The following is a 25,062-nucleotide window of genomic DNA, read 5'->3' on the forward strand; positions in this document are numbered from 1 at the left end:
GCTGTGCATCTCGGGCCAGAAAAATCTGTAGCGACTCCTCTCACCCCCATTATGGTCTGTTTATTCTGCTGGCCTCCGGAAAGAGGTTCCTCAGCATGCGGTGTAGGACCACCAGGTTCTATAACAGTTTTTTTCCCCAAGCCATCAGACTGTTGAACACTTAGAACACTTTGTACTGAAACTGTGGCCTATGCAAACGAAATTTCGTTCTGTACACACTTGTTGTATACTGAATGACAATAAAAGTCTGTCAAGTCAAGTCAAGTCAAGTCAACTGCCAGGGGTCGATGTAAAAGCGCCAGTGGGTAAATTTTACCCACACACATGACTGTATTTATATAGCTAAAGAACATATTTCACTGTATTATGCCACTGTCTTCACAAAGAGGTTTCTAGAGTCATGAAATATTTATGTCTAGTCATCAATTATATTTTTCTCCTGTTGTTTAAAGTTTAATTAAGGCCTTTTCTATGCAGGCCGCTAATCTCTTTTCATAATAGTCAATATAAGGTACAATAGATAAGATACAAACAATAACAATTCTGCACTGACAACGAGAATAAGAAGGAAGTAAATAAAGAAGGAAGTAAGGACACAAAAGAACGTAACGTGTTTTATTACTCTGAGAACTGCCAACTGGAGAGTGATGCAATTGGCGCCAGGAAACATGGTCAAAGGATCATTTCACCACCCCAAACTTTAAGTAGATCTTTTAATGGCTATGTAACTTGATAAATAAGCTACAAGGCTATAGCTAAGCTAGCTAACTAACAAATTTTTATGCAGGAAAGAGTGCCTTAATTTTACCATCCCATATCGGACAATATGTACACCATTAGAGATTTTTTTAAATAAGATTTTAAAAATTTACATTTATTGGATTAATCCACACACACATCAGCATCATTCAACATTCATTTATGTAACATTTAATTTCCTTTCTATAAATGTAAGAAAAGGACCTTGTGACAGGGTGGTAACTGATGTGTTGGGGTGGTTCACTGTAACAGTGTGGTTATAGACAAGTCATGTTGTACACCATATGTAAAAATAGTTACTCATCAGTGATAGGCCTGCTTCTTTTTCTCTGCTTGTCCCCATTTATTTATTTATAATCCTTACTCAGAATCAGAAAGAGCTTTATGTAATGAATAGTACACTGAGGCGAGCTTAGTGAGAACCCAAGTGCTGCTTTATTCAAAGTGATCCCAACATAAAACCGTAATCCAAACAATAAACTTGGCTTGGCTCGGCATGAACAGACATAGCATGTGCAGACTTGACATAAACAAAACCACAAGCTAACCAACAGGTTACTGGGACAATACTCAACAAGAGACAATGGCAACATGAGGGCTGCTAAAACAAAACAGTAAGGGTCACATGACACGAATCAACCAATGAAGGCACATGTCTAACTCAGCTGGATTTGATCGTTGTTGATTTAGCATTATCTTGGATTGTCTGGTTCTTCAAAACACTCCCCTGAGAACCAATATACATATATATATATTCCTTTAAGACTTCACTTGTTGATAATTGAACATTGATAATTTTTACAGATCTGTCTGTGTTTATTATGTAGTTGTAGAGAGAGTACTGTGTGAACATTGGACAGTCAACTTAAATTTCATGGTACAATAAAGCTTATGCGTTTTAAAAATGTTTTGCAATCATTCACTTTTTGCAAATGCATACAGTATATTGCATACAGTCTGCTAACTCTGACTAGCAGAGTCGTCTGCTGAGACAGCTTGAAAGCTGCTGCGGTCGAGTTTCTTCAGAAATGTGGTTTGAGCTGCTGATGGACAGACAGGTTGTGCGTGAGTGCTTGCGTTGGTATTTGTTTGATGTATGTTGAGTTTGTAAGTGAAGGGTTTCATCCTGTCCTGTTATAGTAACATCACATCACATCACATCTTTTTTTCACATAGTTGATCATCTTTACATATAAAACTGTTAGGTTAACAAATAAGCTTTTAACTATTTTTAGTAAAGCCATTGTTGTTAAGTAATTTCTTTTATACAAGTTAAAACAGGATTGTAACCTGATTTGTTTTAGAACTCTTGATACTGGCCGTGTGTTTTCTAGAAGCACATGTATGATCATGCAGAGGTATGAAACGAAAGAAACAACTGCAAAAGGGTTCATGTTACTTGAGTTTATTTTTTCCTTCTTTTTTTATTAAGACTCTTCACGATTTAGCCATCTGTTAGCCTAAACGGTGAATAGCACATCATCTCCAAATCTGGTTGAAATTAATTCTTAAAAAATTTTAATTTTATTTAAAGCTATGCTGGTCTTATACTGTATGGGTAGCTTTTTTTCAACATCTCAGGAGAAATTCAGTAAATGAGTTCAGAAGCTAATATATTTTGTTTCCCCTTCCACATGTCAAGTGATTTTTAATATTCTGAATATGATGATGAAATTCACCCAGCTAAGGAGTTTCTCAGATTTAATGTGGATTCAAACACTGGATTGAGGTTTTTATATGTAATTGGACAAAACAAAATTATCTATATTTCCAGCTATTAGCTAATTGAGATCTGAAGAAAATTTCTATCCCTTGGGAGCAGAAATCATTTACTCATATTTCATTCACGAATGTAAAATACAATTTAACTGAATGTCCAGCTTAAACATTTGAAAATCAGATGAGAAAACATCTGAAAATCACTACAGTGGTCCACATTTTCAACTCTTCCTGCACAACTGCAAGACTGCATTCCACTTTTTACGCCCTTCCCACATTAACCTTCCTCCATCTCGATGACTTGTTGAAAACAGAGATACTTTGTGCTTCCCATAGTGACGCTCAGTGTATGCATACTTTATTACAAATGAAGTGGATTAAATGCAATATTTGTCAAATATACTGACGTCTTGAGATGTTCTCATGTAGCAACAGAAACACATTTCAATGTTCTGCTCAATATAGTGTCAAACTTTATCAATATTTAAATATGAATACAGTGCCATGGGGGCTATATATATATATATATATATATATATATATATATATATATATATATATATATATATATATATATATATATATATATATATATATAATTATTATTTTTTTTTTTATAAATGAGACAATATAATATTATGATTGTGAATCTTGAGAAAAAGTGTTTTTAATTTTATAAAACATAGAAAAGAATATCACCAGCATTAGTGCAACTGAAGTTTTGGGAATAAAAATGAAAACGCTCATTGTCAGAGAGTCTAGACAATAAGTAATAAAGGGAATTGTCATTACAGTTTTTTTTTTCAACTGCTAACAAGCGTTTACCAAAACTTATAGTACTTTATCTAAACTCAACACAGCAACACAACCCACATAGCAACATTGTGTCGGGCCAGATCCGGCCCACATCTGGCACCCGTGGAAAGATGATCTGGCCCACATGCAGCGTGGAATGATGGCCCTTGGAACCACTCCTGTTTGCCAGATTTGAACCACAAGCAGGCCATAGAAAAGCCACATGTCAGCCAAAAGTAAAGAAATTAACCAGAACTGGACCTTATCTGAGCCACAAAATCTGTGTCTATATTACAAATGAAGTAATTTCAGCCTTAATAAGCCTGTTAACAAGTAGAATCACTGAAGGAAAGAAGAGAACAAAAAAGAGATGAGCAGAAACACAAGAACTAAAACTGACTTCAGCCACAACCTTAGATGAAATCAATTGAAGATAAAAGAAGACATCAAATCTCTGGAGATCTCACCAGAGGAGGATTAAACAACTCCACAAACACCTTTACCAGCTTCACTTATTACTAACCAGACTGACTTTATTTCTGTTAGACATCCACAAAAGTTTTTATTGAGAATTAACAAAGGTTTAACTCTAATGTGTGTCACCATAACAGTGATTAGTGTTTTCATTAGTTGGGCTCTTAACACTTATTATATATTTTGTCTTTTTTGGCTGCTGTGACAGTGTGTTTGTTAAACACATTTGCGGCATCAAAAAAAGAAAGTGAATTGAGGTCAGGTGATGGTGGTTACACAACCCAGACACTGTAACAGTACCCCCCCTCTACGGAGCTGCTCCCAGACACTCCACGATAAACACAACACAGAGACCAGGAGGGAGGCGGACAGGTGGAGGCTCAGGGGGAGGGACGGAGGGCCGGAAAAGCAAAACATGGGGAACAGACACCAGAAGTGTAACTGCCAGAGTCCCCCAAGGTGGAGCGGATGACCACCACGTCCTCGTGGTCGACATCGGAGTCCCCCAGGGCGGAGCAGATGACCAACACGCCCCCGTGGTTGAGGCCGGAGTCCCCCAGAACGGAGCAGCAGACCACCCAGTGACTTGACTAGGCTCTGGAGGGTCATCGGTGCCGTCTCCTCCGCTCTACACTCGAGCCTTGCTCTATGAGAAGAGTGGTGAGGACAGCAGAGAGAATCATCGGCACTTCTCTCCCCTCCATTCAGGACATTGCAGAGAACCGCTGTGCATCTCGGGCCAGAAAAATCTGTAGCGACTCCTCTCACCCCCATTATGGTCTGTTTATTCTGCTGGCCTCCGGAAAGAGGTTCCTCAGCATGCGGTGTAGGACCACCAGGTTCTATAACAGTTTTTTTCCCCAAGCCATCAGACTGTTGAACACTTAAACACTTTGTACTGAAACTGTGGCCTATGCAAACGAAATTCCGTTCTGTACACACTTGTTGTATACTGAATGACAATAAAAGTCTGTCAAGTCAAGTCAAGTTAAGTCAACTGCCAGGGGTCGATGTAAAAGCGCCAGTGGGTAAATTTTACCCACACACATGACTGTATTTATATAGCTAAAGAACATATTTCACTGTATTATGCCCCTGTCTTCACAAAGAGGTTTCTAGAGTCATGAAATATTTATGTCTAGTCATCAATTATATTTTTCTCCTGTTGTTTAAAGTTTAATTAAGGCCTTTTCTATGCAGGCCGCTAATCTCTTTTCATAATAGTCAATATAAGGTACAATAGATAAGATACAAACAATAACAATTCTGCACTGACAACGAGAATAAGAAGGAAGTAAATAAAGAAGGAAGTAAGGACACAAAAGAAAGTAACGTGTTTTATTACTCTGAGAACTGCCAACTGGAGAGTGATGTAATTGGCGCCAGGAAACATTGTCAAAGGATCATTTCACCACCCCAAACTTTAAGTAGATCTTTTAATGGCTATGTAACTTGATAAATAAGCTACAAGGCTATAGCTAAGCTAGCTAACTAACAAATTTTTATGCAGGAAAGAGTGCCTTAATTTTACCATCCCATATCGGACAATATGTACACCATTAGAGATTTTTTTAAATAAGATTTTAAAAATTTACATTTATTGGATTAATCCACACACACATCAGCATCATTCAACATTCATTTATGTAACATTTAATTTCCTTTCTATAAATGTAAGAAAAGGACCTTGTGATAGGGTGGTAACTGATGTGTTGGGGTGGTTCACTGTAACAGTGTGGTTATAGACAAGTCATGTTGTACACCATATGTAAAAATAGTTACTCATCAGTGATAGGCCTGCTTCTTTTTCGTTACTTGTCCCCATTTATTTATTTATAATCCTTACTCAGAATCAGAAAGAGCTTTATGTAATGAATAGTACACTGAGGCGAGCGTAGTGAGAAGTGTAAGTGCTGCTTTATTCAAAGTGATCCCAACATAAAACCGTAATCCAAACAATAAACAAAGACTTGATACCTTGGCTTGGCTCGGCATGAACAGACATAGAATGAGCAAACTTGACATAAACAAAACCACAAGCCAACCAACAGGTTACTGGGACAATACTCAACAAGAGACAATGGCAACATGAGTGCTGCTAATACAAAACACTAAGGGTCACATGACACGAATCAACCAATGAATCTATTCCACTCTTCCATCTATTCAAGAACTGTACTTATCCAGAGTGAGAAAAAGGGCTGTCAAAATCTCTCTGGACCCCTCACATCCAGCACACTCCCTCTTTGAACTGTTGCCGTCTGGTCGACGCTACAGAGCACTGAGCACTAGAACGACCAGACACAGGACCAGTTTCTTCCCTCAGGCAATCCATCTTATGAACAGCTGACAATAATGGCGAACACACTACACTTTATATTTATATACACACACACTTTATTTATCTAACACACATACTTAGTATACACTTAAATTTTGCACACAATATATATGTACATACATAACTTCACTTTGTAATATACCTGCCTACAATTGTCATTTGTATATTGTCATTCACTGTCTACATATTTGTATTTTTCAAGTGATTTTTAATATTCTGAATATGATGATGAAATTCACCCAGCTAAGGAGTTTCTCAGATTTAATGTGGATTCAAACACTGGATTGAGGTTTTTATATGTAATTGGACAAAACAAAATTATCTATATTTCCAGCTATTAGCTAATTGAGATCTGAAGAAAATTTCTATCCCTTGGGAGCAGAAATCATTTACTCATATTTCATTCACGAATGTAAAATACAATTTAACTGAATGTCCAGCTTAAACATTTGAAAATCAGATGAGAAAACATCTGAAAATCACTACAGTGGTCCACATTTTCAACTCTTCCTGCACAACTGCAAGACTGCATTCCACTTTTTACGCCCTTCCCACATTAACCTTCCTCCGTCTCGATGACTTGTTGAAAACAGAGATACTTTGTGCTTCCCATAGTGACGCTCAGTGTATGCATACTTTATTACAAATGAAGTGGATTAAATGCAATATTTGTCAAATATACTGACGTCTTGAGATGTTCTCATGTAGCAACAGAAACACATTTCAATGTTCTGCTCAATATAGTGTCAAACTTTATCAATATTTAAATATGAATACAGTGCCATGGGGGCTATATATATATATATATATATATATATATATATATATATATATATATATATATATATATATATATATATAATTATTTTTATTTTTTTTGATAAATGAGACAATATAATATTATGATTGTGAATCTTGAGAAAAAGTGCTTTTAATTTTATAAAACATAGAAAAGAATATCACCAGCATTAGTGCAACTGAAGTTTTGGGAATAAAAATGAAAACGCTCATTGTCAGAGAGTCTAGACAATAAGTAATAAAGGGAATTGTCATTAAAGTTTTTTTTTCAACTGCTAACAAGCGTTTACCAAAACTTAAAGTACTTTATCTAAACTCAACACAGCAACACAACCCACATAGCAACATTGTGTCGGGCCAGATCCGGCCCACATCTGGCACCCGTGGAAAGATGATCTGGCCCACATGCAGCGTGGAATGATGGCCCTTGGAACCACTCCTGTTTGCCAGATTTGAACCACAAGCAGGCCATAGAAAAGCCACATGTCAGCCAAAAGTAAAGAAATTAACCAGAACTGGACCTTATCTGAGCCACAAAATCTGTGTCTATATTACAAATGAAGTAATTTCAGCCTTAATAAGCCTGTTAACAAGTAGAATCACTGAAGGAAAGAAGAGAACAAAAAAGAGATGAGCAGAAACACAAGAACTAAAACTGACTTCAGCCACAACCTTAGATGAAATCAATTGAAGATAAAAGAAGACATCAAATCTCTGGAGATCTCACCAGAGGAGGATTAAACAACTCCACAAACACCTTTACCAGCTTCACTTATTACTAACCAGACTGACTTTATTTCTGTTAGACATCCACAAAAGTTTTTATTGAGAATTAACAAAGGTTTAACTCTAATGTGTGTCACCATAACAGTGATTAGTGTTTTCATTAGTTGGGCTCTTAACACTTATTATATATTTTGTCTTTTTTGGCTGCTGTGACAGTGTGTTTGTTAAACATATTTGCGGCATCAAAAAAAGAAAGTGAATTGAGGTCAGGTGATGGTGGTTACACAACCCAGACACTGTAACAGTACCCCCCCTCTACGGAGCTGCTCCCAGACACTCCACGATAAACACAACACAGAGACCAGGAGGGAGGCGGACAGGTGGAGGCTCAGGGGGAGGGACGGAGGGCCGGAAAAGCAAAACATGGGGAACAGACACCAAAAGTGTAACTGCCAGAGTCCCCCAGGGTGGAGCGGATGACCACCACGTCCTCGTGGTCGCCGCCAGAGTCCCCCAAGGTGGAGCGGATGACCACCACGTCCTCGTGGTCGACATCGGAGTCCCCCAGGGCGGAGCAGATGACCAACACGCCCCCGTGGTTGAGGCCGGAGTCCCCCAGAACGGAGCAGCAGACCACCCAGTGACTTGACTAGGCTCTGGAGGGTCATCGGTGACTGGCCCTGGCTCTGGATGGTCATCAGTGACTGGCCCTGGCTCTGGAGGGTCCATAAACACCTGACTCGACTCTGGAGGGTCCACTGGCACCTGACTCGACTCCGGAGGGTCCACTGGCTCCTGACTCGACTCTGGAGGGTCCACTGGAACCTGCCTCGACTCCGGAGAGTCCACCGGTACCTGACTCGACTCCAGAGAGTCCACCTGAATCTGCCTCGACTCTGGAGAGTTCACAGGAACATGACTTGACTCTGAACTGTCTGTGGAGACCTGAGGCACCTCGGCTTCGGGCACTGCCTCGGCCTCCGGAACAGCATCGGGCATCACCTCGACCTCCAGAACAAGCTTCCGGAAGGTTGAGGTAGGGGAGGTGGAAAAAAAAGCTATTACAGTTAGACTGCTCTAAGGGCCCTGGGTTAGATGGGTTATCTCCTCGGTTTTTACGAGATACTGCTGCCCAAATAGCCCCATACATCTCACATATTTTTAACCTGAAACTGGTGTTTTCCCGAATTACCTCAAGAGGGCCAAGGTCCCCTTTTTAAAAAGGGAAATAGCCATGATCCTGGTAACTACAGACCAGTCTCTATTTTATGTATAGTATCAAAAATATTTGAAAGGTTGGTCAATGAGCAATTTAATGAATACATGAATAAAAACAACTTCATGTTTAAATTCCAATCCGGATTCAGGAAGTCACATTCTACCGAATCATGCCTACTCTATTTATCTGACATCATACACAGGGAAATAGATTATGGAAATCTCTGCGGAATGGTGTTATTGGATCTTCAAAAGGCATTTGATACGGTGAACCATGACAGACTGATTGCCAAACTTGAGGCCTTAGGGGCAGACAGCTCCACCTGTAAATGGTTTAGATCTTACCTATCAGGGAGGGAACAATTAGTGGGGAGTACTGTCAGACCCTTGTATAGTTGAATGTGGAGTTCCACAAGGAAGTATTCTTGGACCGTCCTTATTTTTAACATAATGATATGGCAGACTCCTGTTCATGTGAATTATTTCTTAAAAGTGCAGATGACTCTGCACTTTTAATGTCTCATAAACAACAATCCACTCTAGAGAGTAACCTGAGCTCTGAGTTATCTTCTGTAAACAACTGGCTGATTGATAATATGCTGTCTCTACATTTTGAAAAGACTGAGGCCATTTTGTTTGGCTCAAAATATAAATTAAATAGATGCTCGAAATTTAGGGTTATTTTGAATAATGTTGAGGTCACTATAAAAACGTCAGTAAAATATCAGGGTTGCATCCTAGAAAACAATGTGGATGGCAGAAAGATGGCCAATAAGGTTCTGAGTAAAGTCACTGGGCTTACAAAGTTTTTAGCCAAAAATTCTACATTTTTAGTTAGGTCAACAATGATAATTTTAGCTAACGCTTTAATTTTACACCAGTTTGAATATGCATGCACTTCCTGGTTTGAAGGCCTAACAAAACAACTTAAAGGGAGGCTGAAAGCAGCACAAAATAAATTAATAAGAGTAATTCTAAACATGGGCCATAGGTCTCATATAGGCAAGTCACAATTTGTTGAGCTTAACTGGCTTCCTGTTGAGTCGCATGATATTATGTCAAGACTGACCATGACCCATAAAATATTGTATGGTAATGTCCCAAATTATTTGTTGTGTCTTATTAATAAGGTGAAGGACACACACACACACACACACACACTATTTACACTCGTTGCAGTATATCAGACCTTTGTCCTTATGCATTCAAGACAATGCTAGGGAAACATATGCCTATAGGGGCAGTTGAGTGGAACAAGTTAGACCGGCAAATTAAAGTGATTTCAAGCATGAACTCTTTTAAAAAGAGGACTAAGGACTGGTTATTAGAGAGGGTAGCGGAATAGGACCAGGGGCCAGTTAATGTCTATATTTTTGCTTATTTAAGGAAAATGTTTGTACAGTACGTTTGTCACTGATTATAACACAATATGCAATTGTCTTGTCCTGATGTTATGTGTTGAGAACCACAATGGAAATAAGTCCTGGACTTTATTGTGTTTTTATCCTCAATTGTATCTGATGCCCTTTTGTTTTTATGTTTACTGTAAGGATTTCTTGATATAATAAAATAAATAAAATCAAATAAAATCAAAAAGTCACATAAATAAAAATGTAAAAGAAAACATGATATTTAATTAACATTTAATTACTGTTAAAATAAATTTTGCCTTGTGGATTTTCATCTTATGTCTATTCATCTTTAACCCATCAGCGTTAAATGAACACTTAAGTCGGTGTCACAATATATTCAGTTCCTGAAATATTTGTTTCCAATGGGTGGTGCCTGAGTTCCCCTAATGTGGGCTTGTCCTTAAGACAACGTGCAAACGAATGAATCTGAAAATATTAGTGCATGCTCCTCAAATCTCCTCAGCTCCTCAATGCTACTTGTTTAATAGATTATTAATATGAAAAAAAAATGAAGTTTTCGAAGCATTAAAGCATTAACTGCAGCAGTGTCAAAACAAAGCAGAGTTTGTATGATAAATCATCTATTAGCTGTTTTGCCTGATTGATTGCAGGCACACAGCAAAACAAAAAGAAGCTAACAACGTTTGCTAACCTATATATTTTTTAACTCTTTGATGTGTTTTGCTGTTTATATACTTAATTTGTGGGGCTTTCATTACTTTGATTAGCCTACCTAGTCTGAGTATTACTGCAGTATGTATTCAACAATGCCTGAAACAATTATTATTATATTATTTATTATATATATATATATATATATATATATATATATATATATATATATATATATATATATATATATATATATATTTTTTTTTTTTTTTTTTTTCATTCAAATGCATTTATGGCCTAATAAATAATATATTAGCTAGCCTGGTGTGAGTATCCTTCTTTTTTTTTTTTTTTTACAGTCAATTTTCTAGCCTCCAAAGCCTCAGCAGTAACTTTATTAACACCAAACTATACATTGTCCTCTTTTTTCTTCATATTATATTATCATACTTATTTTTCATATTATATCATGTAGAACTATAATTAAAGTCAGACACATATTTTCTCCTATTCTTTTACTTTTAAACATCAATTTTTTGTTTTTTCAATTTTTTTCTAAAATGGCTGCATGGCTGTGGCACCATGTGTCACAGATGATGTTGTATGCTTTGGATCATGAGCTGTTCCAAGCCTTCTCCATACTTTTTTCTTCCCATCATTTCAGCCGCCCAAAGAATGCTTTTCCAGAAGGGGTCTGGAAGTGGTTTTTCCAATTTTAAAATTGCTACGAAAACCGTAGCTAAACTTTGTGCACCGGTTTGAGCTTGAACTTGCCCCTGATCTGACAGTGAGGGAGCTCAGAGTAATTTATGGACTGAAAGTTGGGAGAAATAAACTTGGTAGTGTTATCATCTATATTTTGATGCAGATACTGAAATATCTGACATGGTTCCATTACTAATTTTCCACAGTATCTACCGGATATACACAGAGACAAGCTGTGTCTCTCTTTCCTCTCTGACAGTGAGTTTGACACGCATTTGCCTCCCATCGATTAAAGTGGAGGTGCACTCAGGCCCCCTCATCTGAAGGTCGTCCCCCCTAAAAATCTGATTAAAAACCACACTGCTCATTGTAAATAACAATGTTTTATACTACTAATAATTGTATTAGTAGTAAAGTGGCAAAAATTCGTTTTAAGTATAGAAACATTTTGAGTCTCCCTGAACGGGACTAGTAGGTAGAGGTGTTGATGCTAATCTATCACGTGACTCCGGTAAGAAGTGTGAAAGGAGACAGGGCACTGTTCAACACTTCATCTGAAGTGTTTTAATGTTGCCAGCAGGTGGCATAACATTGCTCAAGTTAGACTGGATATTGTACAAATTATGGCCACAAATAGTTAAATATTAGTCTTTCTGAAATAAACAATAAACAAACATATGTTTACATCTGCTAAATGTAAATTGCAGACATGTAACGGAACTAAAAAATTGCTACTGTCACATTAAACATTAATCAACATGAGCATACACATTTGAATCACGGTATATCCTAAATATAACAACCTTATAAACGATGTAAGGTTAGATTACACTGAATATTTAAACACAACAACGAAATAAACATAGCTGACTTATAATCAGGAATTATTAAATAAACTTCCATTCAATCACGCACTTTAACACTTGATGAAATGGCGGAGCAAGCGGCTAGTGAAAGTGAAAGCGGAAGCGGAATAACGGAATTCACATCAACTCGGCACACATTCATAATAAAAGTCCTACCACTATAAACACACATTAGGGAATTTAGAACACTCCCCCTCCCTTGACTCACAGTGCTTTGGTCCAAATGCCTGCTTTCCTCTTTTACATAACTTGGCTACTTAACACTGTTTCTGACCTGGGGTTGAAGCAACACCAATAATGTGAATGCGAATTTTAGTTTGGATATATATATATACTTATTATATTATATTATATATACATTATTTGTGGACATATGCAAAAAAAAAAAAAAAAAAAGAAAAAAAAAAAAAAGAAACATGTTCTTATTTAGCACATTTTATTGTTTTTGAACAGTTTAGCATCTGTTAACTAAACTAAAATACCAATTACAAAATACTGAATTATTATATAAAGGGATAGTTTACCCAAAAATGAAAATTCTGTCATTTACTCACCCTCGTGTTTCAAAACTGTATACCTTTCTATGTTCTTCTGACGATATTGTTTTCACGTTTGCTTTCCTGGGACAATGATGGATAAGAATATTCAAGATGATAAAATTCTAGTTAAAAAATTTTTTTTCAATGTTATCTTTTTATCCATTTTGGATTTCTGAAATAAGTTTACAGGCCTACCATTTTCGTCAGAAATATATGATCATGTCATCACTGAATAAAAAGTGCTGAAATACTCAATATTTTTGCAGTATTTATTTTATTAATGTTTTTTATATATAATATAAATGAATACTTATTTAGTTGCACTTATTTTAAATACTTTAATCATATAAATAATATATTTTTAAGAATATTATTAATATTTCAACATTTGGAATAACCATGTGTGAATGATTTTAAACTGACATTAATTCAAATATTACATTTCTGAGAATGCATTCACGTGTTTTCTACTAGAATGTTAAAAGACGGTTTCTTTTTGTCATGTCTTTATTAATCTTGTCATTGACTTACACAGTTGTCTAATAAACACAAAGATATTTGGAAGAATGTTTGTAACCAATTGTATGTCATTTTTTATTTCGTTTCTGTTTTGTACAAGAACATCCATTACACATTTGAAACTTGAATGAAGACCCGAGCTAATTATTTTGTCTGAAAGAATAAAGAAAGATTATTGCTACTGAATATATTGTCAAAAAGCTGTTATGTTTAGCAAAATCAATATCAATAATAGTGCTTTATACAATACAGACTGTGTCAAAGCTTTAAACAGGAAAATAGTGTATCGTTAATGCAAGAGGACAATAGACCTTGTAGCTCCATAAAAAAGTCTTCCCTCAACTCTCTTCATAAAAGTGGTAAAACCAAAGGTTGTCAGTGCTTTCAATACACATGAATTGCATTTGGTTACATAATAAAGTGTATTGCAAAAAGTTTAACAAGTTCGTATTGTGAGTGTTTATTCAAAATTCTTCTGTTTCTGATGCAACATTGTGCTCGTAAACATCTATATATGTCTGTGATTATCCATTTCTTGGTTGCAGATGTCGACTTCCTTGTCATCATTATTACTCGTTAACAGATTCACAGTGTCTTATTGGAGTCCTGTGAGAACACACCTTTTCAGCATAACTGGCAACAGTTGCTACGGGTTTGGACGAATTTCAGCATAGTTTTTAGGTACATTAGTAAAGCGAACAATTTTTATTTGGGCTGCTCTTTCATTGATGTCCCGCCACATATATTCAGGAGAGAGCAGTTTACTAGGTTTGTTCAAAAGGAAATACTTGTTCAAGTGTGACTCCTCTTGCCATACCGCCTCAATGGAGTTTGCAGCATCAATGCTCATCTTCTCCCTGCAGGTTTTTGTGAGATGATATACATCCTCCAATGAACCACCAAATGCAGCACCAGCGTAATAATAATCACCTTCCCCAGCTGGAATGTATGCTTGAGACTTTGGACTGCGCTCATATGTGAATTTATCCCTTGAAGTATCATAGAGCCAAGGATGTATCACACCTACCAGACGACCCAATGACTCCACACCCCAACGGCCATAGAACTTGGTATCTATGTCCAGGCAGAAGATATAGTTGGCCTCACTGGCCAGTTCACTCTCTATCAGTTTCTCCAGTTTTTCCATCCTGCTCATACTGATGTCCTGCCATCTTTTCAAACTCTGAACCTTTAGAACTGTCAGACTACGGTTTTCACCCATCTTCACTTCAGGAACTAATTCTGGTTGATCTGTAAACAAGTAGTAATGCACTCGAAATCCAACAAAGTAATGCTGCTCAGCTGACTCCAGAAAATCTTTGACAAAACGAACGTATCTAACAAACAGCGAAAACAAATATAGAGAGATATATTATGGTTAATTTATTTCCAGTTATCGTTTTATGGTTATAATTAATTTCCAGAAACCAGGAAAAACAATGATGAAACAGATGAGAATTATTAATACAAGAAAATACATATCATGAAGGCTTACTTTCCCAAAGCGAAGGCAGTGGTTGCGATGGTGAGATTCTGTTGTTTGTAGATCGAGTCGATCAGTTTGGAGTCAAAGGTTCCCTCCCAAACGATTGGAGCTGACCATGGTGACACAGAAGCAACATCTGTCCGACTTCTTTAAAAACACACATACAACACTGTTATCATTCCATTCATGAGTGGAAATTGGTCATAACAGGTTGTTACTAAAAACATAATACTCACCCTACCAACGCACTCGGCTGGTTGTACAATAACCTGTTATAAAAATTAATGAGCAGAAAGATCAACAGACTTTCATCGCTTAACTCGTTCTCACTGGTCATCTGATCGACCATAAACCAAGACTGTTTTTGTTCTAAGCATTAGTCCTCATTAACTATGGATCAACTTAACAATAAAGTCACTTTTAAGAAGATGAAGTTTTACTTACCCTGGTGATGAGCGCAATCCAAAGGTATTTTGCTTCCATTTTAGGCTGATAATAACAAAATCAAACTCTTACGTAACTGAATTAGATTATGTTGTGTGTGTGTACTTGTGTTTTTGAACATGAGCTTGTAAATAAATTCTAGCATGTGTGTGTATGCTTATGCACATCATTACTCACTTGGTGATGCCTTGTTCTGTTATCTGCTGATTGCATGTTAACTTCCTGGGGTCGACGGTTGTGCCGGTGCCACCACTTGCAGATTTTAATGATAACAGTGAAAAGAACTTAAAATGCTCCTTCAGACTTGATATATAAGAGTAACACAGCATTTAAATCTGTAACGGGTCTACTTTTATGTGTACACTTACAATAACAATAAAACATTGAAAAATAAAGAAAAATAAAACAGGGTGTGCTTGTGTTTTTGAACATGAGCATGTACATAAATACTAGCATGTGTGTGTACGCATATGCCCTTCATTACTCACTTGATGATGCCTTGTTCTGTTATCTTCTGATGGCATCTTAAAACAGTAAAAAAAAAAAAAAAAAAATGAGTAATACAATTTCTCAAATCAACAGTTCCCTTTCAAGGGAACTTCGAACTGCATCCTCTAGGGGTCACTATATGGAACGGCTTTTTGTGCCCCTTGTCTGACGCATACACTCAAAAACACCAACAACATATGTTCGCCAGCAGCAGCCCATGACATCACTACCGGTGTGACTATAGTATAAATAGGCTCCGGGAGAATACGTCATCTTTTTCTTCATATTTACTGACGGTTTTGTCTGAAGCGTGCATTTCAGTGGTAAGAGCGATCTCTATTCCCAAATTATGGTGAGTACTAGCAAGGCATTTAGAGTATGTGTGAATCCATGTCGTCCTTATTTGACACCTGATGACACAGATGATCTTTTTTTATTTTGTTAGGGTGTGCAGGCAATGTTCTTGAGGGGAAAATCAGCATTCACTGCAAGCTTTTTCCAATGAAGAAGCTACGCTCTCGTTTCTCTCTCTTTTCTTGGAAAGCGGGGCAACCATCTGCTCACCACGGTTCAGGACCCGCCAAAAAGTCTTGAACGAGGCTCCTGCACTGTAATTATGGTGGGTGAGTATGATCCATATATATATATATATGTGTGTGTGTGTGTATGTGTGTGTGTGTGTGTGTGTTTAATGCACTGGTGGTTGTGTTTATAATCCATCTGCAAGCTTTCTTTGCACCGTTTCTTTGGACCTGTGTTTGTCCTAGAGTAGGTCCTCAGTACTGTTTTCTAAAACTCTGTATGGTAAGGGTTACGCGTTGTTAATCTCATTCCCTTTCTCTGAGTTAGCTTAGAACCCAGAACCTTGGGCTTCACTCAACCAGTGTGTATCTGTTGACACACTTTTGAAGCATTGTTTCCCTCACCATTGAGGGTTTTTGTGAGCATCGTGCTTCCTTTCAAGCGCTCCAGTTCTCTTCCCTTCTGAGCAGTTGGATTCCTTGATCTGCAGGCTGTTCATGTAGTAGTATTAGCAATGCTCTCCTTTATCAAAGGGTTGCCTATGAGCATGCTACTCCTTTTCTGAATTCTGAGCTCTTCTCTCAAATGAGAGTAGAATTCTCTGTTTTCCCAGAGCACCTGGAACCGGCATCTTTAATGCATTATTTAAAGAGTTTTTTTGGCCAGCTTGCAGTATGCTTACCCTTCTGATTTCTAATGATCATGCAGTAGGCCAAGCCCACCTTCTCGTTGAGAGCTGGTTGTTGTGTTCCCTCAGCTAAGTAACCTGCTAGCTGTTCCAGCATTGGAAAAGGCTGTAGGTTGAGCCACTCTCTCGATTGATAACTTGGTGTTTGATCCCTCAGCTAGATATTTTCAGCTAGCCATTCCAGCATTAAACCTTAGATCGAGTTGATGGTTTTTCAAAAATTCTTCAATGCACCATTTCATTTCATCAGAAAGAGAGTCAAAACAAATTTGAGCCCATTCGAAATTCTCTTTGATAGACCACCATTCATGGGAATAGAGGGGGTGGGGGGAGGCAGCGCATGCTTCCATCAACGGATGTGTGTGAAAATGAAATGTTGAATTACTGCAATGAAATGAAAAGTTTGGTCTGTTATCCAACATTTCTGTGCAGGTGAAAGCTGCCCAGAGGAAGGTTGCTGAGACGTTTCTGCATAAGATCAGGCTGGGGGATTACGTGGTAATTCATGATCTGAGGAGGAAGAACTGGAGGGCGAAATGGTGTCGAGGGCCATTCCAAGTTTTGCTGATAACACAGATGGTGGTCACAGAGCCATTGATCATTGCAAAGAGGTATGAACTGACAAATCTTACAGATTTACTGGCAGCAGATCCTTATATTCTAGCAGCAGTAACGAGCGGAGTAAAATACAAGCTGTGGGAGGAACCTGGGAAAGGAAGACATAGCAACAAGTCAGGATACGATTAAAGATTACGGTTGCACACTGAAGACAAACTGAGTAACAACAGGTACGGGATGAGAGTGGAATTGAGACATGCAACACATGCTGACCAAAGATTAATGGGTTAGCATGGATGGTATTAGCAATAGTCAATAGCACAGAAAATGCTTTGGCATTGATACGTGATGAAATGAGGCAACTGAGGGACGCAGTCATTCAAAACTGTTTAGTGCTTGATATGCATCCGGAAGAAAGGGGCGGAGTGTGTAAGATGCTGGGGGTATCTTGTTGTTTTAACATTCCTGATTAACACATGAGAGAAGAACCCGAGCGGACTGACAACCTGTGGGCCGGGTGGGCTATGTCTTTGTGGGGAGGATGGATGTACTGGATAATTCAAACTGTTCTGCCAATTGTAGTGATAGGAATTCTGATTCTGTTGTTTAAAACTCAAATCTGTGGTTTATTTATAAAGAGCCTATTTAAAAATGTGTTTCGCCGATCTCAGAGACGGTCAGCTCCTCGCGATCAGCGAGAGCTCAGTCCTCATGTATCCGTCGAGAGCAGCCTAACCTCGGCTAGACCTTCTGATATGTGCTGCTGGCTCTGATGTCTCTTTAGAGGGTAAACATATAACTCGTTTTGGGTAAATCTAGCAGGTAATCTTTGGTCTGTATTCAATTTATCTATGTGTTAAAATGAAAATAAAAAAGGCAAATAGATCAAATATTTTGTTTCATTGTATTAGCTGTATATATATATATATATATATATATATATATATATATATATATATATACATATTTCTGAACTAAGTATATTTCTGCAGCTGTTATTATGTTTAAATGAACATGAAAGGAGGCAGTGGTATTTGGTATCATAATTCGTTTCATTGTAAATGTACAGTGAGGAAAATTGCAGTAGCCATGGTCAGCTGACTGAAGTTATCAAGTACGCTGCTGTTTGCAGATTTACTGGATTTGCGTCGTCGCGGACATCACATTCCCGAGTCGAAAGCACAAAGTCTGAACTACAGAGGATGCACGTCCAAAATCAGTGCACTTTGTATTGAGAAACGTGTGCAGACCTACGTCACTAGTCTATTTGCCTAATCTTCACGGTACTTTAGACTGCGGCGGAAACACAGCAAGCAACAGGTCTGGGGGGAAAAAAGTTCCTGGTACAACAAAAATAGATTCTGAAGTCTTTAGTGCGGGTAATTTAATCAGGAAAGATTAGCCATTAATAAAGACCTTTGACCTCATGGGTGTGAAGGCATGCAAATACACAATAAAACAAATGATTAGAAAGAGCCTTTGAACTCTTTAGTGCAGGAAAGACTAAAGAGTCTTCAGTCTCACAGACCTCACAGGTGTGAAAATAATAAAAGCCCAGGGGGTTAGAAGGACCATTGTTTTTTTTTTTTTCTGAAAACAGCTAAGTTTGGTGATAACCGTCTGTTTTCAGTGTGATTTAGGTCTGTTGTGTTTCAGGGTAGCGGCGAAACATTGTGAACGCACCTCTTTAAGGAAAATAAACTTATTTCCTTAAATATAATTTGATTCTTTGTCTCTTACACTGTGATGCTATTTGTTAATTGTTTTTGCCACAACAGTCACCATGGGTTTTGTGATGTTATTTGCCATAAATGCCACATGATTGCAGTAATGTTGTGAGACAGTAGTGCCTGTTTGTAATTATGATGGGCTTATTTGGAAGAAAATCCAGGGCTTTTTTTCACTCCCAGTCTGTCCCTGATTGTAACTAATGCTTGTGTGGTAATTTACTGGTGATTTTAAAAGATGAAAAGACGTCAAAAAGACACAACTCAACACCGACACGTAGCCTACCAGCCCCCCAGCTCAGCACATTTTTTATGTCTCTCTTTGTTAACACATCTGATTCATAATCAGCTCATTAGAAGTGAGCTCCGTGCATGAACTGTTTTCCCATTGACATGGTTCCTACACAGTGTTCATTGCTCCCTACTCCCTGAACGGTAAATCTGTTGAAGTCTACCTCACTTCGGAACATTCATTCATAGATTTGCGCTGCTCAACGTCTTCAAAAAATGTGACACCTTATACCTCTGTAAATAAATACATTTTAAATTCATGTCCCGCACACTTAAATGCATTTAGAATGGAACATATGCGTTCACTTAAAACTGGTATCATGGCGGAATATCCTATTATGTCCACTTTGCAGGGCACTTACGTTCGAATAGAACAAACATCAGAAGACATAAGAGAAACATAATTAAGTGCCAGTGCATTAATTAATGACACTGCGATGACAGCTTAGCAAGGTGAAATTAAATGAGCGAGCAGTGTGCGATATTCATAGTGTACTAATATCCTAAATGTTTTAATGATGTGCGAGCCGACATTTTGTAACTTTGCAAAAAAAAACTAAAAGAAACATATTATGAGAGTTTTTCTGTGCCGGATGAAGGCTATTACAATAAAATATAACTCAAGATATGGGGGCAAAAATGCACTGTTGTTTTTAATATTTATGTCATTAAGTAGTCTAATATAAAAATATTGCTTTCCCGAATCTCAGCGCGATCGCAAATTAATTCTGTTTCAGCAGGAGCAGCACTGTTTATATACAGTTACTGAATGAATCTGTGTTTTAGAACAAATGATTTGAGTCAATGATTCAGCGGCCCATTCATAAAGACAATCACTGGCTTCATTTCTAAACGAAGCAGACGTTTTGAATGAATGAGTCAATGGATTAGGCTACTCATTACGAAGGAGACTTGCTGCCACCTATTGGCGGCTTTAGTTTCATATTTATTAAACCTTGACAGGCTAAAACCAACCAAGGTGCATTGAGGCACTATCAAGCACCAGAAGTGACAGTGAAAATGAGACTGGCACTGGCACTGGCACGCACTAGCACGCCCACTTTTGGCCGACAGTTGAAACGCGGTTGAAAGGGAACGTTTCAGGTTACTTGTGTAACCATGGTTCTCTGTCATGCTGCGGATGCAAGCTTCAGACAAAGAAGTGAATGACGTGTTCTCCCGTTGCCTATTTATACTATAGTCGCATTGGTAGTGACGTCATGGGCTGTTGCCGGATCAATGTGTTGTTGGTGTTTTTGAATATATGCTTCAGATATGAGTCACATGAGGCATTCCCCATAGCAACCCTAGAGGACACAATGTCTCATTCCCTACTCAGGCAACCATGGCTACATAAGTAACCTGAGACATTTTTGATGCAGCTCGAGTTCCCTGAATGGGAAAAACACATACACTATATCTGCACTATGTTTTTCTTACTTCACTAAACTCACCTGCACTGGTTATTGTTCAGGTAAATGAACCTGTAAAGAAAGACATAGAACAGCATGAGAAAAGTTGTCTGTAAATGTGTAACTGTTCTCCTCGAAGATTTAGTTGCTTGTCATGTACACAGAAAATTCAGAGTAAATATTAGCTTTATATTATAGGGTTGAAAATGAACCAAGAGTTTCCTGTCCCAAACCTATCATTTAGAAATCCTAAAACCTGAACCGCTAAACCACTCTTAATTTAATACATCTTGAAAATAAAATAAAAATGTAAATATTTTTTTAAAGCGGTCATAAAATGCAGTTTCAGAAATCGTCCCCTTGGAATTATAAGGTTCTATCTACATTCCGAGTACTTTTGAGATATTGAGCTTCAACGTTTTTGTGTTCCATTCGACTGTGTAGATAGAACCTTATTGTTTTTTTTAAATAAAAAGTCCCATAATGTATACAACAAAAAAATCTATCACATAATGTAAATACTTTGACACGGAATAAAAATATGTGAATAACTCAGTTTTGACAAAAATGTCAGATAGAACCTTATAATTCCAAGGGGACGAAATATATAATATGTTTGTCAAGGTTATTTATAAAGATTTTTGTAATTAATAAAAGTTGCATAAGCAGAACTCCTCCTGGCCACATGTCTAGCAGCGGTAATGTTACCAACTTTTGAGAAATAAAACTGCATTATCATCACATCAATTCACAACTCAAACATCCTAATATTGCTGAAGAGTAATTACATACCCACTCAATACCATCCCAAAGAACACAAGAATGATGATAAAATTCTGACGGAGCAGCATTATTTTTGCATAGTCATGTCCACAGACTGATGAAGCGTAAGTGAGAGCAATAAAGCAAGAGAGATATAAACCAAGGAAGGAGGCAAAATAGACGGATGAGGGTGGAGCCCTGCATTACAGAACAATAAATGAGTCTCAAAATGCAAACTTTATTGACACTTTCAATGCCAGATTTCTTATAATAAGCCTGAAAGCTTTCAATTTATTCATAGGAACAGAATTATTAGAACTCCCTTTTTACTGATCTATATTTTAGTACTGATGTATATTATGAATATGTGTTTGTGATTTTAAACTCACATGACTGTATTTATATAGCTAAAGAACATATTTCACTGTATTATGCCCCTGTCTTCACAAAGAGGTTTCTAGAGTCATGACATATTTATGTCTCGTCATTAATTATATTTTTGTCCTGTTGTTTAAAGTTTAATTAAGGCCTTTTTTATGCTGGCCACTAATCGCATTTCATAATAGTTAATTTAAGATACAATATATAAGATACAAACTATAACAAGCCTGCACTGACAACGAGAATAAGAAGGAAGTAAATAAAGAAGGAAGTAAGGACACAATAGAACGTAACGTGTTTTATTACTCTGAGAACTGCCCACTGGAGAGTGATGTAATTGGCACCAGGAAACATTGTCAAATGATTATTTCACCACCCCAAACTTTTAGTAGATATTTTAATGGCTATGTAACTTGATAAATAAGCTACGAGGCTACAGCTAAGCTAACTAAACTTAAGGCCTGGTTTTGATCTTTGTTGCATTAAATGATGATCCTACCAGGTGATTAGAAACAAATACTTGTAAATATCAACATTTATTTTCCAATAGTTTATATTAAATAGTAAATATCAAAGTGGAGGAACACCAGTTGGCCCAAGCTACAGCTTGCTAACACATAAGCTTTCTAGCTCACTTGTCCCGTCATTTTAGCAACCAACTGCATTGACATAGATCAATAAAATGTAGTTTCTTAAATATATCTTCTCCTTTCAGGTTTACATAGGGTGATTAAATAATCCTTGATATAAATAATCCTAAAATGAAGCTTATGGGTTTTAAAGATGTTTTGCAATCATTCAATTTCTATATATGGCATGCAGTATATTGCATACAGTCTGCTAACTCTGACTAGCAGCTCGTCTGCTGAGACAGCTTGAAAGCTTCTGCGGTCGAGTTTCTTCAGAAATGTGGTTTGAGCTGCTGATGGACAGACAGCTTGTGCGTGAGTGCTTGTGTGGTTATTTGTTTAAAATTTTAGGTGAAGGGGTTCATCCTGTCCTGCTATAGTAACATCACAGTTGATCTTCTTTACCAACAAGTCCTCCAACTCACACGACCGTATAGGTTGTTTGTCACTATCCTCAAATACGACACATACGAGCGTTCTCTAAATTAACGCCCCTATTGGCAACAGGAGATATGATACATAAACTTTTGCCTAAATGGATTGTGGGTTTATTTTAATATGTTTGCTATTTGCATTTTGAATTGTTTGTGTTTTAAACTCTCCCAGATGTTCGAAATGTTTTGCTAAAAAGATATGGATTTTAGATGACTTCCAGACATGTACAGGTAAGGTTTTCTCCCGTCTCATAAAGTAGTCGTTTGTTTATGCACTGTAAAAGTTGACGAGTAAACTTAACTCAAACCGTTTGAGTAAATAGATTGCCTTGATTTAAACCATGTAAGTTTTAAAACTTTGCATTTAAGTAATTAATTGATTAACTAAGTGCTGATTGAGAATTAGTGATGAACAGCTGCTGTTAACAAACAGAATCACTGAAGAAAAGAGAAACACAAGAACTACTACAACTGACTTCAGACACAGACTTAGATGAAATCAACTGAAATAAAATACATGAAATCTCTCAAGATCTGATTAAACAACCCCACAAACAGCATCACCAGCTCCACTTATTAATAACCAGACTGACTTTATTTCTGTCAGACGTCTACAGAAGATCTTATTGAGAATGAACTAAGGTTTAGATGTTGATTTATTGTTTCATTTGAAGTAACCATGTTAGAGATCAGTGTTTGCTTTAGTTGGGCTCTTGACCCTTGATTTCTGTCTTAGTCTTTTCTCTGGCTGTTATAACCATGTGTTTCTAAAACATGTTTGTTGTAACTCAATAGCCCAGAAGAAATATCATCAGGTGTTAACCTGTACCTAGGTGTAGGTAGTTATACTTTATATAAAGTATAAAGATTTATTTATTAATTTATCCTTACTTTATGTGTTAATAACCTTCCTTATAGTCTTTCCTTTCAAATATTTTGTTCACAGATCATTTATAAAATACGGTCTCAACATGTATATATTAAAACAACAACATTTTACTTTTTCTTTATTTGAGCTGAAAAAGGAGACCAAAGGGCCTGTCAAATTCTTGTCAAACCCGTCTTGTTTGTGGAGAGTGATGAATTTGACCATCTTGTGTGTTTACGGACAAGACCAAAAGCTGCTAAGGCAAACCTTTCCAGTGGTACGTATGTGTCGGTCTGAGCACCTCGACAGCACTTGACTGCAGTTACATTTTGCACCGAATTTGATGTTATTTATTTATTTATTTATTTTACATACCCCACGACCCCATCAGTACAAGCCCTGTGCTACGTCAAAGTATTAATAATTCAAACAGTTTAAACAAATTGATATGATGTTGCACAAGCGTACTCTCCAGCTTTTCCTCCTGCTGTCATTGACCATCGCCTCAGCTCTCATGCAGACTGTGTCCATTGTAAGTAGTCAGAGCGTTTATATCCTAAAGTTTATATTGAGTCCACTGTATTCTTTATTAGCATCCTCTAAACCTGTTAAAACAGAACATGATATCTGTCCACACCTCACAGTTTCTATGTTATAGATCAGTGGTCATAATATGCTGCTTGCACAAACAACCTATGTGGTCGGTTTTAAGAGGAGGACTGTCTCAGCCATTAACAACTTTCACAAACTCTAAAAACTTTTACACATGTTAATCCATTATCCAGTATTTTTGTTGTGTACTTGTTTGATTTATGGCGGTTTAACATATTAATGTACAAATGTTAGAGAAAATATTTTCTTGTTTGCACAGTAGCTGTTTAACAAATG

The 25,062-nt window shown here is 37.2% G+C and overlaps 1 protein-coding gene across 1 annotated transcript; it reads right to left on the reverse strand.

The window, feature by feature from the left end:
• Window positions 1-13,533: 13,533 nt before the first annotated feature.
• On the reverse strand, window positions 13,534-22,043 carry LOC113039523 (globoside alpha-1,3-N-acetylgalactosaminyltransferase 1-like). Its single transcript, XM_026197420.1, has 8 exons — window positions 21,893-22,043; window positions 21,143-21,172; window positions 15,902-15,937; window positions 15,591-15,665; window positions 15,414-15,458; window positions 15,206-15,238; window positions 14,979-15,116; window positions 13,534-14,820 (listed from the first exon to the last, which is right to left on the reverse strand). Exons 1-8 carry the CDS (start codon window positions 21,949-21,951, stop codon window positions 14,130-14,132), a joined length of 1,107 nt encoding a protein of 368 aa, XP_026053205.1. The 5' UTR covers window positions 21,952-22,043; the 3' UTR covers window positions 13,534-14,129.
• Window positions 22,044-25,062: the final 3,019 nt, after the last annotated feature.

The sequence above is a fragment of the Carassius auratus genome, chromosome 22, assembly GCF_003368295.1.
Source record: "Carassius auratus strain Wakin chromosome 22, ASM336829v1, whole genome shotgun sequence".
Classification (NCBI taxonomy): Eukaryota; Metazoa; Chordata; class Actinopteri; order Cypriniformes; family Cyprinidae; genus Carassius; species Carassius auratus.